The 17,555-nt window shown below is 42.0% G+C and overlaps 1 protein-coding gene across 3 annotated transcripts in view; it reads left to right on the top strand.

The window, feature by feature from the left end:
• METTL9 (methyltransferase like 9) overlaps positions 1 to 17,555 on the top strand; it is a 52,209-nt gene that overhangs the window by 6,401 nt on the left and 28,253 nt on the right. For all 3 annotated transcript variants that reach the window (XM_045461196.1, XM_045461194.1, XM_045461193.1), the window contains exons 2-3: positions 9,313 to 9,503; positions 14,975 to 15,184. In XM_045461196.1, the coding sequence (XP_045317152.1) occupies positions 9,313 to 9,503; positions 14,975 to 15,184 (401 nt within the window). The remainder of the gene's footprint in view (positions 1 to 9,312; positions 9,504 to 14,974; positions 15,185 to 17,555) is intronic.

Raw genomic sequence — 17,555 nt, 5'->3', positions numbered from 1 at the left:
CAATTGTGTTGAAACCCTATCCAAATGTTTGCCTCTGGGTGCCTGAGTGGCTCAGTCATTTAAGCTTTGGACTTTGGCTCAGGTGGTGATCTCGCTGTCTGTGGGTTTGAGCCCTGTGTCCGGCTCTGTGCTGAAGGCTCAGAGCCTGGAGCCGGCTTTGGATTTTGTGTCTCCCTCTCCCTGTGCTGGCCCCGCCGCCTGCTCATGCTGTCTCTCTCTCAAAATAAAGAGACATTGAAAAAACAACAAGTGTTCGCCTCGGTTTCACAGAATATCAGGATCTCTCTCTGCTGCTGAATACACTAGAAGCATTTATGTTCCCCTTTGAAGGTGCTTGAGGGCACCCTGGTAATTGCCAGTAAAAGACCATTGCTTAGACCTTCTAAAGCATTGTTAAAATCTTAGGATTAGAACATTCTAACAGTGAGTGCATATTTTAAATGAAAATTGCCAATTATTTATTTATTAAATCAAAGCTGAAACAACTTAATCTAATCCATATGAATTGTTTCCCTCCATGGACTTGGGTGCCTTGTCACTGTACACATTGAAATCTCATATAAAGAGGTTGTTGGCTTAGGTTTGTGTCATCTGTGGAAGAAAAATGAATGGTTTGAATGTTGACTCTTATGCTGTGCTTCAGTGCAAGGAAGTGTCAATGATTGAATGTCTGGACTGATAGGATTCATTGCAGAACTTAGAATGTGATTTTTGAGTCCTTAGCCGCCAGGTCCAGGTCGTCAGGCTTAGTCTGACCACCCCCTGTAGTAGAAAAGATTCTGTGTTCATGGACCCCATCAGTGGAGCCTTTCCAGTTGTTTTTAGTGGTGCTAAATGCCTCAGGTCTTTGGTTACTCATTCCTTTTGAGAATGGCTGGGTGCCCAGACCTACCGTGTGGTTTTTAGGCATTCTCTTGAACTTCAGTTCTCTAACTGGCTTTTGTGGTCCTTGGACAGGAAGGGGAAGGAAATCAAGTTACTGTGTTTCTATTGTCTGCCAGACACTTTAATGATTCTCTCTAATCCTCATAACAACTCCCAGAGGTAGGTGGCGCACCCCCCTTTTTTTTTTTTTTTAAACGTTTTTATTTATTTATTTTTGAGACAGAGAGAGACAGAGCATGAACAGGGGAGGGGCAGACACAGAATCCGAAACAGGCTCCAGGCTCTGAGCTGTCAGTACAGAGCCCGACGCGGGGCTCGAACTCACGGACCGTGAGATCATGACCTGAGCTGAAGTCGGACGCTCAACCGACCAAGCCACCCAGGCACCCCCGCACCCCCTTTTTTAATAGACAGTTGAGCCTAAGAGCGATGACACTTGCTCAGGAGATACTTGGTAGGTGGCAGAGTTGGGTTTTGATCTCTGCTCTGTCTGGTTTCAAGGCCCAGGCTTTTCCCACCTTTTCATGATGCCACTCCTGGGAAGCCTTGTGTTGTATGAGGGTCTGTGAAAGTAGGCTGTCTCCTTAGTAGGAAACTGCCCCCACTTTAGCAGAGCTGTGTGGAGACATTGAATCTATGTAGCTGTATGCAAAAACACCACTTGCAGTTTTGTAGTGTGTGAGTTAGACAACCTTGGGATAGGTTTCCCAAGTTCTGGCTTTCATCCAGTTTGTGAATGCTTTGGTCAAGTTTAATGTTGGAAAAAAAATCATACCTATGGTGTCTTTTTTCCAACACCCACTATTTCTTTGACACCGGCTGGGTGTCCTACAATTCATTTCTGTTCTGACACAACCCGGAGTTAACATCTGTCCAGAGGTTTAAGGACTCCATCCTGCAAGACTGCCCTCCCTTCGGGTGCCAGCTGCAAGTTGGGGGTACATAGACTACCCCCCCCCCATGTTTCTGCCCAATTTGTATACAGATTCTGGGGTTCCCACAACCCTCCCTCAGGTTAGATAATTTGCTAGAATGACTCCATTTAGAAACATTTTACTTGTTTACTGGTTTATTATAAAGGATACGATTCAGGGACGCCCAAATGGAAGAGATGAATAGGGCAAGGTATGGCAGGTGGAAGGTGGCACAGAGCTTCCATGCCCTCTCCAGGTGTTCAGCAACCTGGAAGTCCCTAGAGCCATGTTGTTTAGGGGCTTTTTGAGGGTTTCATTACCTAGGCATGGTTGATTAAATCACTGACCTTTGGTGATAGAACTCAATCTCTTAACTCCTCTCCTTTGTCTAGAGGTTGGAGGTGGGGCTGAAAGTTCAAACCCCCCTCCCCCATCACTATATTAGCATACAAAAGATACTCTTTTTTTTTTTTTTTTAATTTTTTTAATGTTTATTTATTTTTGAGACAGAGGGAGACAGACCACGAGTGGGGGAGGGGCAGAGAGAGAGAGGGAGACACAGAATCTGAAACAACTCCAGGCTCTGAGCTGTCAGCACAGAGCCCAGTGCGGGGCTCAAACCCATGAACCATGAGATCATGACCTGAGCTGAAGTCCTATGCTTAACTGACTAAGCCACCTGGGTGCCCCCTAAAATAACTTTCTAACTCCAGTTCTATTACCTACTGTGCTCAAGTCCTCTGTATTTTGGAAGAAAAGATGATTATATAACACGTTTGACTATTGAACTAAAAAATAAATTCTGATAAGCTTTTAACTATATCCCTCTGTTTGATAAGCAAATATAATCTCATCAGAAAATTATATTTCTGCTTTGAAGGAATGATTGATCCACCAAGATTATATAAAGATTAGGAGATGTTCATGGGACCTGACCTAATACCTTATATTTTGATTAGCGAATATTGTCACATATGCATTCACAACTCATGTCTACTTCATTTGACTATTTGTCTGATCTTTAGTATAGCTACAGTCTTGTTGCAGGTAACTTATTGTATTTTTAGAAGTTCTGTATTTACTGTACTTTACAGTATTTACTGTAATTTTTAGAAGTTCTGGTTAATTACCACATCCTACCTTGTACTTGGCATTAGTAGATGACTGCATGGTATAACTGGTTTGATTAGAATTCGTTATTTAAAAGATTTCCTTACCCTCTTGGATTGGAGAAAGTTCAAGTGAGCTTTGAAGGAAGATGCTAAAATGACGTTTTTCCCGGCACTGGTCTCCAGCTGAGGAGGCCAGCCCACAGTGGGCTTGGCACACGGTCCTTCCAATGCGAACGTTTAATGAGCATGATGCTTTGTTCTTGCCTGCGCACCTTGGTCTCTGTAGTCTTTGAGGAGCACACATTCAAAGAACTCACCTGCTTGAAAGTGCATGGGAGCCTGCAGATAGGCCACCCAGTGCTGTGAGCTCATTACAGCGTTTCATTTAAGCTGGGTTGTCTGGAGAGAGGAACTCCAGTGGGGTGGCAGGGGCTCCTGCATTGATTTTTCTATCAGCATCTCATCTTAAGGGCAAGGGGACTTCTTATTTAAGGCTTCAAGTTCTTGGCCAAGATCGTAATCCCATTACTTGATTCCCTTGGTTTCTGATTTTTTTTCTCTCCCCTGGAGTGCAAGTCCATCTTTAGTTTTTCCCTAGACCACTGTTAAGCTGGGATAATTAGGAAACACTAATGAAATTTTCTGGGTAGGCCCATGTAGGGGTTCTCAAGCAGTGGTGATTTTGTCCCCCAGGGGGCATTTGGCAATGTCTGGGACATTTTGGGTGGTCCTGATGGGAGGGGAGTGGGGAGCGCTCCTGGCATCTGATGGGTAGAGGCTTGGGATGCTGCTAAACATCTTCTAATACATCAGACACATCTCATAACAAATTATGATTATCTGGCCCCAAATGTCAGTAATGCTGAGGTTGAGAAACCCTGTAATTTAGTTGCTATCTAGATCAGATTATCTTTTCTCTAAACACACCCCCCGTCCAGTTTAGTTGGACAGAATGGTCCTGCTTTCTTTTCTGAAAATAAATCTCAGACACACTGGGTAGACCGAGGAGAAACTTCTTTGAAAGAAACCTTCGTAAAACAACATGCACCTAGAATAGGAACCTCAATCAGCTGGAAGTGCTCAGAAACCCCAGGCTTCCCATTTGTCCAGAAGTTGTGGGGTGGTAAATGAAATGTGAATGTACTTGGCCAAGGGCCTGATACAAAGTAGGTGTTTTAGTCAGTGTCATCCTTCCTTGCTTGCTTGTGGTGTTGCAATTTTGTGGTGAGTGGGTAGGTTTAACCACTGTTTGCAGAAGTGAGTTTAAGCAAGACCTTTCAGGGGTGCCTGGCTGGCTCAGTCAGTGGAGCATATGACTCTTGATCTCGGGATCATGAGTTCGAGCCCCACGTTGGATATAGAGTTTACTATAGATAGATAGATAGATAGATAGATAGATAGATAAAGTATAATAATAAAATAACTTAAAAAAGAAAAGTAAGACCTTTCAAAAACCTTGGAGTTTCAGAAATTGACAGAAACCCAGTGACAGCTATCTCTGTGGTTATCCTTATATTCATTCCCTCCAGGATTTTGCTAGAAACTCCAAATTCTATGTTAGGCTGCCTGTGATTTTATTTATTTTTATTTTTTAAACATTAATTTTTTTTTTTTTTTTTTTTTTTTTTTTTTTTTTTTTTGTGAGAGAGAGAGCGAGCATGGGAGGGGCAGAGGGGATAGAAAGAGAGAATCCTAAACAGGCTCCATGCTCAACACTCAGCATGGAGCCTGATGCGGGGATCGATCCCAAGACCCTGGAATCATGACCTGAACCAAAATCAAGAGTCGGCAACTCAACTAACTGAGCCACCCAGATGCCCCAAGGCTGCCTATGATTTTAACAGTAGTTCATTTGACAAACATTTATTGTTCACTGTATCCGTATTAGGCACTGAAGTCCGTCATTGTCCCTCACTTTATGAAATCTCTTTCTCTCTGGGAAGATATACACTGAACATACAGTTGTGTACAGTTATTAGTTCAGTGTTCATAAATGTTACCAAGGAGACATATGAGATATAGGAGAGAGGTATTCGGATGGGGGGAACCCAGCCTAGTCTGCAAATTCAAGGCAAACATACTTGAAGAAATATTTTAGTATTAGGTCGAATTGACCAGGTAAAGAGAGAGTGGGTTGGGGTGATGGAAATGTAGGGGATGGAGCAAACACCATGTGAGATATCCAGAGGAAAGGAGCCTTCCAGAAAAAGAGGGGTGCAGTGTTATGACATAGTGAATGGCCAGGTGTTATGGGTGGGCAGGCAGTGTCACGAGGTGACTGTGGACACAGACTGGACAAATCGTGTAGGGCCTGGTAAGCCATATTGAACATTTTGGATATTAGCTTCAGACTTCTGTGTAGCAGGGTCGTGATGTGATCAGATTTGCATTTAAAATTTTCAGTTTTTAGAGAGGTTTGTTTGGCCACTTAAATTTTCAAACCACTTTTAATTAAAGTGCTATCCACATTTAGATATGTAAATATATGTTAAAAATAACCTTTATTGAGATATGTATAGTTCACATACCATAAAATTCATCCTTTTAAAGTGTATAGTTCAATGTTTTTTAGTACAATATATTTACACAGTTGTGCAACCACCATCACTCTCTAGTTTTAGAACGGTTTCATCACTCCAGAAAGAAACTGCGTATCCATTGGTAGACACTCCCCACTGCCCCCTGCCCCCAAACCCTTGGCAACTGGTCTACTTTCTGTCTCTGAACCTGCCTATTCTGGACACTTTATGTAAGTGAACATATCATTTGTGGCCACTTGTGACTGGCTCCTTTCCCTTAGCATAATGTTTTCACAGTTCATCCATGTGGTCACCTGAATCAGGACTTCACTGCTTTTTATGGTTGAATAATCCATATTCTGTTGTATACAACAGAATACAACAGAATGACAGAATGACTGATCTATAGATCAGTCATATCTTGTTTATCCATCAGTTGATGGACGTTTGGGTTTGTTTCCACTTTTTGATGATTCTGAATAATGCTGTGGAGTTGGCATTTGTATCATGCAAATGGTCAGGAGGAGCATGGGTTTCAACTTTTATATTTATTTATTTTTAATTAATTTATTTTGAGAGAGAGAGAGAGAGAGAGAGAGAGAGTGTGTGTGTGTGCCCGTGAGGTGGGGAGGGGCAGAGAGAGAGGGGGAGAACCCTAAGCAGGCTTGCACTGAAATCTAGAGTCAGACACTCAACCCCCTGGGCCCCCCAGGCACCCCCAACCTTTATCTTAAGAATTTTTTCTTTAATATTTATTTATTTTTAAGAGAGAGATGCACGCTCAAACACACACACACACACACACACACACACACACACACACACACACACAGTGTGAGCAGGGGAGGGGCAGAGAGAGAGGGAGACACAGAATCGGAAGCAGGCTCCAGGCTCTGAGCTGTCAGCACAGAGCCTGATGCAGGGCTTGAATTCATGAACTGCGAGATCATGACCTGAGCTAAAGTCGGATGACTGAGCCACCCAGGCTTTCCACCCCCCTCTTATACAAATTTTTTTAATGTTCCAACCTTTGTCTTTAAAGAGAAGGGCTTTACTCCTTCTCATTCCATAGCACATTCTGTTCAGTAAGCAGTTTCTTTGCTGAAGCACTTGTATAGCTGTAAAGGTTCAACCACGTGTCAGTGAATTGAGACAAATGCTGTTAAGAACTGGAGTTTTCCTCTTGGCACTTGAAAGCAATATTTGCAGTTAATGATGCCAAGTCTTACTTCGTTCTAGAAGTCAGAGTCCATTGTTGTTCTAGTTGTCCATTTATAAGTGGATGCCAAGGAATTCTTAGCTCCTCTGTTTCACTTGAATGACTTCTTGTCTGCACTAATAGAATGTACCTGATTGCCTATTACTAAGGTGATGGCTTTCATCTTGATTAGTCATTTCAGAAAATAAAAAATAAATAAAAGTCAGAGTAGCCTCAGTATCACAGAGTTCAGAATGTGTACCAGGAGGTTGTGAGTATAATAAAAAACGGTTTATGACCTCTACTGGGGCATAACTTCAGGCACAGTGAATATTAAGAATTAATGATTAAGCAAGAACATTTTCAGACCAAGGAAGAAAGTATAGGCAGTAAATATAAGAAGCTTATCATGTAGAGTGGAAAAAGTAAAAATAGTTATCAAGTCCAAGCAGTTTTGGTAACAGTGTTTAAATGGTAAATGAACACAGGGGCTCCTGGGTGGCTCAGTCATTGAACATCTGACTCTAGATTGTGACTTGGGTCATGATCTCACCGTTAGGTTCGTGAGATGGAGCCCTGCGCTGGGCTTTGTGCTGACAGAGCAGGAGCCTGCTTGGGATTCTCTCTTTCCCTCTTTCTCTGCCCCTCCACTGCTTGGGCAGATGCGCGTGCTCTCTCTCTCTCAAGATAAATAAATAAACCTCAAAAAAAAAAAAAAGGTAAATTAACAAATCAGTCAACAGATGGGAAATTTGGTATCTAGTTTGGATATAGGGTTTGTAAAAAAAAGATTAGTTAATCTTTAAATGTTTAATGTGCCTATTTGCTTGCTTGTATTGGATTATAACTGGTTCCTTTCAATGTTAGTGTCAGGAATGTTACCCAAGATTTGTTTTAACATTTAGCAAGCTTAGGATGACTGTAAAATTGGCCCACCAATTGCGTAAGCAGTTACAGGATGCCTGTTGATAAATGGTCATATTTGTTAGGGGCAAGCAAATTACTTTTTTTTTTTTAATTGTTTTATAATTTTTTTTTATTTTTTTAATGTTTTATTTATTTTTGAGACAGAGAGAAACAAAGCATGAGCAGGGGAGGGACAGAAAGAGAGGGAGACACAGAATCCGAAGCAGGCTCCAGGCTCTGAGCTGTCAGCACAGAGCCCTAGGCAGGGCCCGAACTCAGGAACCGTGAGATCAAGACCTGAGCCGAAGTCGGTCACTTAACTGACTGAGCCACCCAGGTGCCCCAATAAATTGTTTTAAATGTTTATTTATTTGTGAGAGAGAGACAGAGTGTGAGTGGAGGAGGAGCAGAGAGAGAGGGAGACACAGAATCCAAAGCAGGCTTGAGGCTCTGAGCTGTCAGCACAGAGGCTGACACGGGACTCAAACTCACGAACTGTGAGATCATGACCTGAGCCAAAGTCGGATGCTTACCGACTGAGCCACCCAGGCGCCCCGGAAGCAAATTACTTTTGACGAAGGCTCTCTTTATTGGGAAAGATTGTTTTTTTAGCAGATAATGGATTAATAATAACTGGTCAACCCTACAGTTTCATCATTGTAATTAATGGGCTTACTCTTATTTATCAGGCCATGTTAGAGGAATCTCGTTGCTATTATTATAGGATTCTTCTGTGTGTCTGGTACTACATTGAGGATTTGCCTGCATTACCTTATTTAATCCTCTCAATACCCTACTAGGATAGATAGATACCAGTGACATCTCTAGTCTACAGATGAATGAACAGAGGCCCAGAGATTAAGTGACTTGTCCAAGCTTACACACGAATGGCAGAGCCAGGACTTGATCATGGAGCAGACTCTAAAGCTGGCATACCCTATGATTGACTTCCCTCCCTTCCCTGGTACACTAACTCTAAACGGAAAACATTTATTATAGAAGGTTAAATTTCATCCACAGTTGAAGCTCCTGAATTTTGTTCTGAAAAGTACGTTCAGGTTAGAGCCTGTTCCCAGAAGTCTCGTTCTCAGCATGTTATATTACCTTGTCTTCTCATCGATTACGATGTGACCTTAAGTAACTTCTTGATCTTTCTCAAGCACATGTTGCCCCCGGTCTGTGAGAATGTTCTATGACCTGGTAAAGCACACCTCAATAATTCTAAAGGCCTCTATATAGCCTACAAGAAGAAAGGCAGCTTTATCTGGTCACTGGAGTGGTAATTTCTGCTGCTTTACTCTGCCATTGATTTGTTTGCTGGTTTTGAATTAAACCATTGCATTATGTGACTGTTTCCTTATCTAAAAACAAGGTTAATAATGCTAGTTACTGCCTTCTGATGTTGATTTTCAGTGAATGAGAGGCCAACTGAGCCTTCCTAGATCTCAGGGTCCTGGGGATATAGTGACTGAAATATTGGGCAGGGGGTCAGAATACAAGGACTGTGGCCTGGCTCTGTCACCTACTAAACTGCATGACTCAGAAACCTGTTCCCCCTGTGCCCCCTACATTATGAGAATTAGATGAGAAATTATGTATGTGGAAGTATTTTACACTTTATAGGTCATCTGAGTGTAAGAGATGATGATTATCCTCCCAGTGCCATGAGATTATACCATTGAGAAATACTGGATTTGATTTAGTTTTCTGGCTTCTGTTTTTGGACTTCTTAGATGACACTTAAGTTGTGTGTTTTCACTTGTTCTTCTTTTTTTTAGTGGTACGTGTGCAACAGAGAGAAATTATGCGAATCACTCCAGGCTGTCTTTGTTCAGAGCTATCTTGATCAAGGAACACAGATCTTCTTAAACAACAGTATTGAGAAATCTGGCTGGCTATTTATCCAATTATATCACTCTTTTGTGTCATCTGTTTTTAGCCTGTTTATGTCTAGAACATCTATCAATGGGTAAGTGAGTCTTGTGTATTTTTTCTTTCTCCTTAGGTTTAAAAAAAGAAAATGAAAGAGAAAAGCTATTTTGTTAAAGGTATTGATCACCTCAGCTGCATTACTTGTGCGAGTCAGAATCCTTGGCAGTGGGTGGGTCCAGTGTCTTAGCCTTCTGCAGTTGTGCCTTTTATATTCATCATAACTTGAGGCATCTGGGTGGCTCCGTTGGTTAAGCGTCTGACTTCGGCTGAGGTCATGATCTAATTGTTCGTGGGTTCAAGCCCCGCATCGGACTCTGTGCTGACAGCTCAGAACCTGGAACCTGCTTCGGATTCTGTGTCTCCTCTCTCTGCCCCACCCCACTCATGTTCTGTCTCTGTCTCTCTCTCAAAAATAAATAAACATAAAAAAACTTAAGAAAGTAAATTCACCATAACTTGATAAATAGCCTCATTAGTCTGTATTTCTATGGTGGGAGTTACTTGGAGCAGTGCTTCCCAGCTTCGATGTGCACAAGAAACAACCCGGAGATCTGGTGAAAATGCAGATTGTGAATCAGTAGGTCAGGGACCTAGGATTCTGCATTTTTAAAAAAAATTTTTTTAACATTTATTTATTTTTGAGACAGAGAGAGTCAGAGCATGAATGGGGGAGGGTTAGAGAGAGAGGGAGACACAGAATCCGAAACAGGCTCCAGGCTCTGAGCTGTCAGCACAGAGCCCGATGCGGGGCTTGAACTCACGGACTGCGAGATCATGACCTGAGCTGAAGTCGGACGCTTAACCGACTGAGCCACCCAGGTGCCCCAAGGATTCTGCATTTTTAATAAGCTCCCAAGTGATGCCCATGATGCTGCTAGTCCCCTACTGTAGAGAGTAGCAAGAACTAAGCCCTTAACATGTGGTGAAGAGTTAAATCTTTGCGTTAGCACACTTCCCAGGAACAAGGTTTTTTTTTTTTGAGAAGGGGGGATTTAATCAACCCAGCAATGTGTGATGGCTTATTTCGAGTGAAGGCCCAACATCTGTTCTTAACATAATGTCTAGGCGCACCAGAATTTTATAAACTTGCTGTGGAATGCCCATCTCTAGTGTGGTTCTCTCATATAAATCCATGGAGAAAGCTTTAGGAGTACAGATTTTTTTCAGTCTTTTCTTGACCAAATTTTCAAAAATCCCCAAGGCCGAAGAATCTAGAATGCCAAGGAGAAAATCAGTAGAGTTTAGTGTTTACAAAGCCTTATTGGACTGCTTAAAGCCACTGGTTGGGCCCACTTTTTTTCCCCCCTTGAGGTTTCGAGCCAGCTTCTCCTGACTGTCTGGATCCCTGGTCTATCATCTGGTCCTTAAATATGTCTTTAGGTACCATGAGCCATTTCTCAAGATTTCTTTCTTGATTTTCTTCATTGTTTATATGAAATTGCCTTAGGTTTGCTTCAGCAGGCAGTTGTTATTTTTGTCTTGGTAGTTGAGTTTATACAACTTGGTCTGACGTTTTGTTTCTAAAATTGACTACACTGAATTTCTGTTCTATACCATTTTATTTATTTTGGAAAGCAGGCAAGTCATTGTAGCAGTGATTCTTATCCTTTATGAGGTCCTTTACCTTTTGAAAATGATGAAAGGTAGGAATCTTCTCTTCAAATAGTATTTTCATTCAACATTTCACATACAGTTTTGGGAGATTTCAAACTCTGAACCACCTCCCCCCTTTATCCCCCACCCCTACCCCCAACCTCTGCCCCATGGGACCCTGGTTAAAATTCCTTGATTTGGAATTTAACGGTTTGGTCAAAGAGAGGCAATGCAATTAATAAATTCCTTTGGATTCCCTTATCTGCAGCTCTTCTGTTTTTTGTTTGGTTTTGTTTAACTCTCACCTCCCACTCTCTCAAAACATGTCCTGTGTCTTATTCTCACCAGAGAGCTTAATTTTGAGCCTGCTGGTACTTTCCATCCATGGTAGATTATTACCATGAATTGCTGTGTCTTAAATAACTGTAGGCATCCCTCATTGCACTTCACAGATAATTGCCTTTTTTTTTTAATTGGAACTTTGTGGTAACCCTGTGTCATGCACGTCTGTCAGTGCCATTTTTTCCAGTAGCATTTGCTCACTTTGTATCTTTGTGTCATATTTTGGTAATTCTCCCAGTATTTAAACTTTTTCATTACTGTATTCTGGTGATCTCTGATTAGTGGTTACGACTCGCTGAAAACTCAGTTGATGGTTAGCTGTTTTTTCTCAATAAAGTATATTTTAACTAAGGTATGTACATTGTTTTTTTAGATATAATGCTGTTGCATACTTTATAGGCCATGGCGTAGTGTAAACAACTTTTACATGCACTGGGAAACCAAAAAATTCATTTGGCCTGCTTGTGATACTTGCTTTATCGTGGTGGTCTGGAACTGGACCTGTGGTATCTCTGAGGCACCCTGCACTGTGGTGCCTTGTTGGACTAAGAAGATACTTACCAGACCTCCTTTATGTTAGAAAGGGAAAGGCTAAATAAGGAGAGACCTGATAACTGTTTTCAGAGTCTATATTATAAGAAAGATACCTGTAAGGAAACACACCTCCTCTACAGATTCTATATCTGGAGAGAACTTAGATTGTGGCCAGAGAACCTAGGATGGTTAATAAACACAAACCCCCCACCGCCCATGGACATCACTACCTTTAGAAATTAAAGACAAATTAGAGAGCCATACCTGATGTTTGCTGGAAACCTTGTACTGAGCGAGGTCAGTGTCTTGGTATTTTAAGTGGGATAATTCTTTATCGTGTGGGACTGACCCACTTCTATCTGGAAGCCTAGCGTTTCTGGCCTGATTCACTAACCAGCGGCACTCCCGGGTCATGGGGATGACCCCAGACTCTCCCACCTACTCGCAGTGCCCCCTAGAGGGTGGAGTTGGTCCTGGTTGAGAAACACTTGGCGTGGTGATTTTTTTAAAAATTTTTATTTACTTTTATTTTTTACACTTTTTATCTTTTTTGGAGCCTCTGTTGCTCATGATCTTTGGGGATAGACAGTGCTTCCGTCTCTGATGCCTTTAAATGTAGACAAGTCAGATGACCTCTAGCTCTAGAGTTTTATGATTATAATGTCAGGAGTCCTTACATCCCAAGAAGGTGGCTAGGGGAAGCGTGATATTTTATAACCGGGAAAGTTTGAGCCAAAAAACTGTTTTGCAACTTACTTTTGATCCTATGGCAAGTCAGCACCAACACTGCTTCCCCACACCGTGCTGCCTGTACCCTCTTCCTCCTCTGATGGTGGCTCCTGTGTGAAGTTTTGTAAAGCTCTTTCAGTAAGTTCAGTCTCTTTTCTCATATTTGCTTTCTGTAGCCTATTTTTCCACCAGAAGATTAAAAAATAATGGTAACACTTTCTCAGTAAGCAGTTTGAGGGATAGCATCATGTTTAGCAATCTGATGTCTATGCCCACCCCCCCCCCCTAGTTTTTTAGCATTCTGTGGGGCAGAAGGTTTACTGTAAAGACATTATTAGATCGCTTAAACTCTCCTAAGGCCTTAATGGGAAAAGTGGAGAGAGAGGGAGCCTGTTATATGAACTCTGCAATTTTAATTCTTTCCTAAAACTGGTCTTACCAGGAGCACCAGGTTGCACACATCTTTCCAGTCACTGTGTGACATACTGTACCATATGCTTATTTCCAGAAAGTAGCAGTGCATACCAGATTTCCCTGCCATTTCCCAGACTGGTGCTTTTCATTAAAAAAAAATGTTTTTTAATGTTTATTTATTTTTGAGAGAGAAAGCGCAGGTGGGGGAGGGCCAGACAGAGAGGAGGACAGGGGATCTGAAGTGGGCTCTGTGCTGACGTCAGAGAGCCTACTATGGGGTTTGAATTCACGAACCATGAAATCATGACCTGAGCTGAAGTCGGACGCTTAACCAACTGAGCCACCCAGGTGCCCCCAGAGCGGTGCCTTTCAAACTGTGTTCCAGGGTCTGAAGGAAGTGCCCCAGGAGCTGCTGAGGGGGAAGGCCCAGAAGTGGCCGCTTCTCCCAGGCTTTCCGCCTTCTTTCTGCAGCAGTTCGCTATTTGTGGTTCTGCGCTATCTCTGAGCTCCGCTTCATTTCAGGAAAGGGACCTGGAGAATCCCTGCCCTGGAGAGAGTAGGATTTGAGAGCTAGAAAACCGAGGCTGAGCAGGGAGTGCATTCTGTTCCCCACCGTGACGCTTCCTTGAGACTTGGTTTGAGCCACAGCCTCTGTCTGTTCAGAGAGTTCTCTCTGATCTCCATTTAACTCCTCTCAAGCTTTTTTTTAAAAGGCGTTACTGTGGTTTTGAATGTTTTTCAGGATCTTTAGAAATAATAAGACCCAGATGATCATGTAATATATAAACTGATGGAAGTATGAATCTACTTTTTTGGTCTAAATTAACTGATATTGCAGGGACCATTTTTTTCTCTAGTGTCTCTTAAAAATCTATGATATTGAAGTTATTTTTTTTCTCACGCATTGTTTAGTTTAATAACAGCTTTTTTTTCCTATTTGATTTTTCTGCTTAGTATTATTGGCTAGTGCTGTAATCGGATTCTGTTGGGCTGTCATCTTTTTTAACTGATAAATATGTTTTCTGTTACTCTATCTCCATCTCTCCTTCCTAGTTTGACATAAATTCTTCACATTAACCTTTTAATCTCTTACTCATTCTTCTTCCCTTCCCTTCCTGTCTCATCCTGTTTCCTTTCTACCTTTTACTCCTCTCCTTTGCCGACTCTTTATGGGGTGTTATCTGTAAACTCAGCACCAAATGATATCTGGAGGTATTTTCTTATTTTACTAACTTTGCTTTTAATCCTGTAAATCATATAAAAAGTAGTATATAGGGGCGCCTGGGTGGCTCAGTCGGTTGAGCGTCCGACTTCAGCCCGGGTCACGATCTCGCGGTCTGTGAGTTCGAGCCCCGCGTCAGGCTCTGGGCTGATGGCTCAGAGCCCGGAGCCTGCTTCCGATTCTGTGTCTCCCTCTCTCTCTGCCCCTCCCCCGTTCATGCTCTGTCTCTCTCTGTCTCAAGAATAAATAAACGTTAAAAAAAAAGAAATTGGGGCGCCTGGGTGGCTCAGTCGGTTAAGCGTCCGACTTCAGCTCAGGTCATGATCTCGCGGTCCGTGAGTTCTAGCCCCGCGTCGGGCTCTGGGCTGATGGCTCAGAGCCTGGAGCCTGCTTCGGATTCTGTGTCTCCCTCTCTCTCTGCCCCTCCCCCGTTCATGCTGTGTCTCTCTCTGTCCCAAAAATAAATAAAATGTTAAAAAAAAAAACAAATTAAAAAAAAATAAAAGTAAAAAAAAAATAAAAAGTAGTATATAATTTAACCATATAATCACATAAGATAAAAATTTTGTAAGTTCAGGAGGCTATTGGTACTGAGTTACTGCAGTCACTCTGAATGTATGTGGGGGTGCTTAATTTGCATAGACTCTTCTATTTTTGTCTTTTTTTTCTTCCAGGTTGCTAGGAAGAGGCTCAATGTTTGTGTTTTCACCAGATCAGTTTCAGAGACTGCTAAAAATTAATCCAGACTGGAAAACCCATAGACTTCTTGATTTAGGTGCTGGAGATGGAGAAGTCACAAAAATCATGAGCCCTCATTTTGAAGAGATTTATGCCACTGAGCTGTCTGAAACTATGATATGGCAGCTTCAGAAGAAGAAATACAGGTATAATTTTTAGACATGGTTTGGGGTATATTTCTTGGTTTCGGATGTATTTCTTCTTGAGAGTATATTACTTAAAGGATGTGAATCAGAAACAATTTTCCATGATTAGAATTTTTTAAAAACTTTCCATATTACAGTTAAGTAGAAATTTAGAGAGAAATCATCTTTCCTCATCAGTATGTTTCTGGACTAGAGGAGTTGGCACTGTGGAAGAAGGGTAGGTGAGGAATAACTTGGAAAAGAAGAATCAGATGTAGAGACTTTTTCGGGGTACCTGGGTGGGCTCGGTTGGTTGAGCCACTGTCTCTTGATTTCAGCTCAGGTCATGGTCTCACAGTGGTGAGATTAGGCCTCACATCAGGCTCTGTGCTGGGTGTGGAGCCTGCCTGAGTTCATCTCTCTCCCTCTCACTCTGCCCCTCCCCCTCTTACTTGCTTAAAAAAAAAAAAAAAAAAAGGTGTAGACACTTTTCCTGTTTGGAATCTGGCTTTTGTTTGTTTGTTTGTTTGTTTTGTTTGAGAGACAGAGTGTGAGCAGCAGAGAAACAGGGAGAGAAAATCCTAAGCAGGCTCCATGCCCAGTGAGTAGCCAGGCTCGATCTGACAATGGTGAGATCATGACCTGAGCTGAAATCAGGAATCGGGAGACTACTGACTGAACCACCCGGGCACCCCTGGAATCTGGCATTCTTCTTCTTTTTTTTAATGTTTATTTATTTTTGAGAGAGAGACAGAGCACGAGTGGGGGAGGGGCAGAGAGAGAGGGAGACACAGAATCCGGAGCAGGTTTCAGGCTCTGAGCTGTCCGCACAGAGCCTGACGCAGGGCTCGAACCCACAAACTGTGAGATCATGACCTGAGCCTAAGTCGGATGCTTAACTGACTGATCCACCCAGGCGCCCCTGGAATCTGACATTCTTAAAGTTTATTTTTTGGGTTTTTTTTTTTTTTTTTTTCCAATTAAAAAAATTATTGTGGTCAACTACATAACACAGAATTAACCCTTTTAATCATTTTTAAGAGGACAGTTAGTGATATTAAATACATCTACATTGTGTAACCATCACCACTATCCATCTCTAGAATCTTTCTGTTGTCCCCACTGAAACTCTGTAATTAAACACTAATTTTCCACTCCTCCCCCCTACCACCCTGGCCCCTGGCAACCATCATCCTACTTCATGTCTCTAGGAATTTGACCCTTCTAGGAGCATGAAATAGGAGGAATTATGCATTAGTTGTCTTCTCGTGAATGGCTTATTTCACTAAACATAATGTCTTCAGGGTTTATCCTTGTGGCATGTATCAAAATCACCTTCCTTTAGAAGGCTGAATAATATTCCATTGTATGGATGTACCACACTTGGCTCATTCATTCGTCAGTGGACACTTGGGTTGCCTTCATCTTTTAGCTATTGTGAATACTATTGTGAATGCGAGTGTACAAATAACTGTTTGAGTCGTTGCTTTTGCTTCTGGGTATATACTCAGAAGTGGAATTGCTGGATTATAATGTAGGACCCTGTTTAATTTTTTTAGGAATTGTCATACCATTGTCCACAGCAGCTGCCCCGTTTTATATCCTGGCAGCAGTATACAAGGGCTACAGTTTCTCTGCATCTTCACGAGTACTTGTTATTTGCTCATTTTTTTGGTAATAGCCATCCTAATGGGTATGAACTGTCAAATCTTGGTTTTAAGACCATCTTCTGCTCGAGAGACTTAGAAAGAGAGCTGTTTTTTATTCAGTATGGTTTCTACTGAATAGGAGAAGAAGGTGCTGGGTACAGAATGGGCCTGCCTCCTCCTCTGATATTTTGGAAGCCAGGCTTAGCCTTAGAAAGAAGGAAAAAGGAATTATGAACTCACTTTTGTATCCACCTAAGTTTCTGCTTCTACAGACAGCATTAGAGTAGCTCTTGGAGCACGACTTGATTGAACATTGGCAAAACATGGAAATTTTAAGCGTGGAGAAGAGAAGACCAAGTAGGAAGGGGGTGGAAGGGAAGATTATGATCAAATGTAATGGGGTTTTGTATGGAAAGAGAGGAGTAAGTGTAGTTTCTGGTATAATCATGCACAGCTAGGTCTCAGAAGTTGAGGTAGAGTTAAGGGACACTCACCTTCTTAACAGCTCAAGTATTCAAGTCCTTGCCCCTCTCAGTGTTTAAATAGCTATTAGGGATGCTATCATAGGAGACTTCTGTCTGTGTGAGGTTCAACTGTGTGATTTGTAAGATCCCCTTTAGCACTAGCAGTCTGTCTCAGATTAGATCCTGGAGGGCCTGTGTAATGATAACGGAATTCTTCTCTTTTCTCTTTTCTTTTTTCTCTCCTCTTTTCTCCTCTTTTCTCCTTTTTTCTCCTTTTTT

This window comes from Leopardus geoffroyi, chromosome E3 (assembly GCF_018350155.1).
Source record: "Leopardus geoffroyi isolate Oge1 chromosome E3, O.geoffroyi_Oge1_pat1.0, whole genome shotgun sequence".
Lineage (NCBI taxonomy): Eukaryota > Metazoa > Chordata > Mammalia > Carnivora > Felidae > Leopardus > Leopardus geoffroyi.
This window is presented reverse-complemented; position numbering and strand designations above follow the sequence as displayed.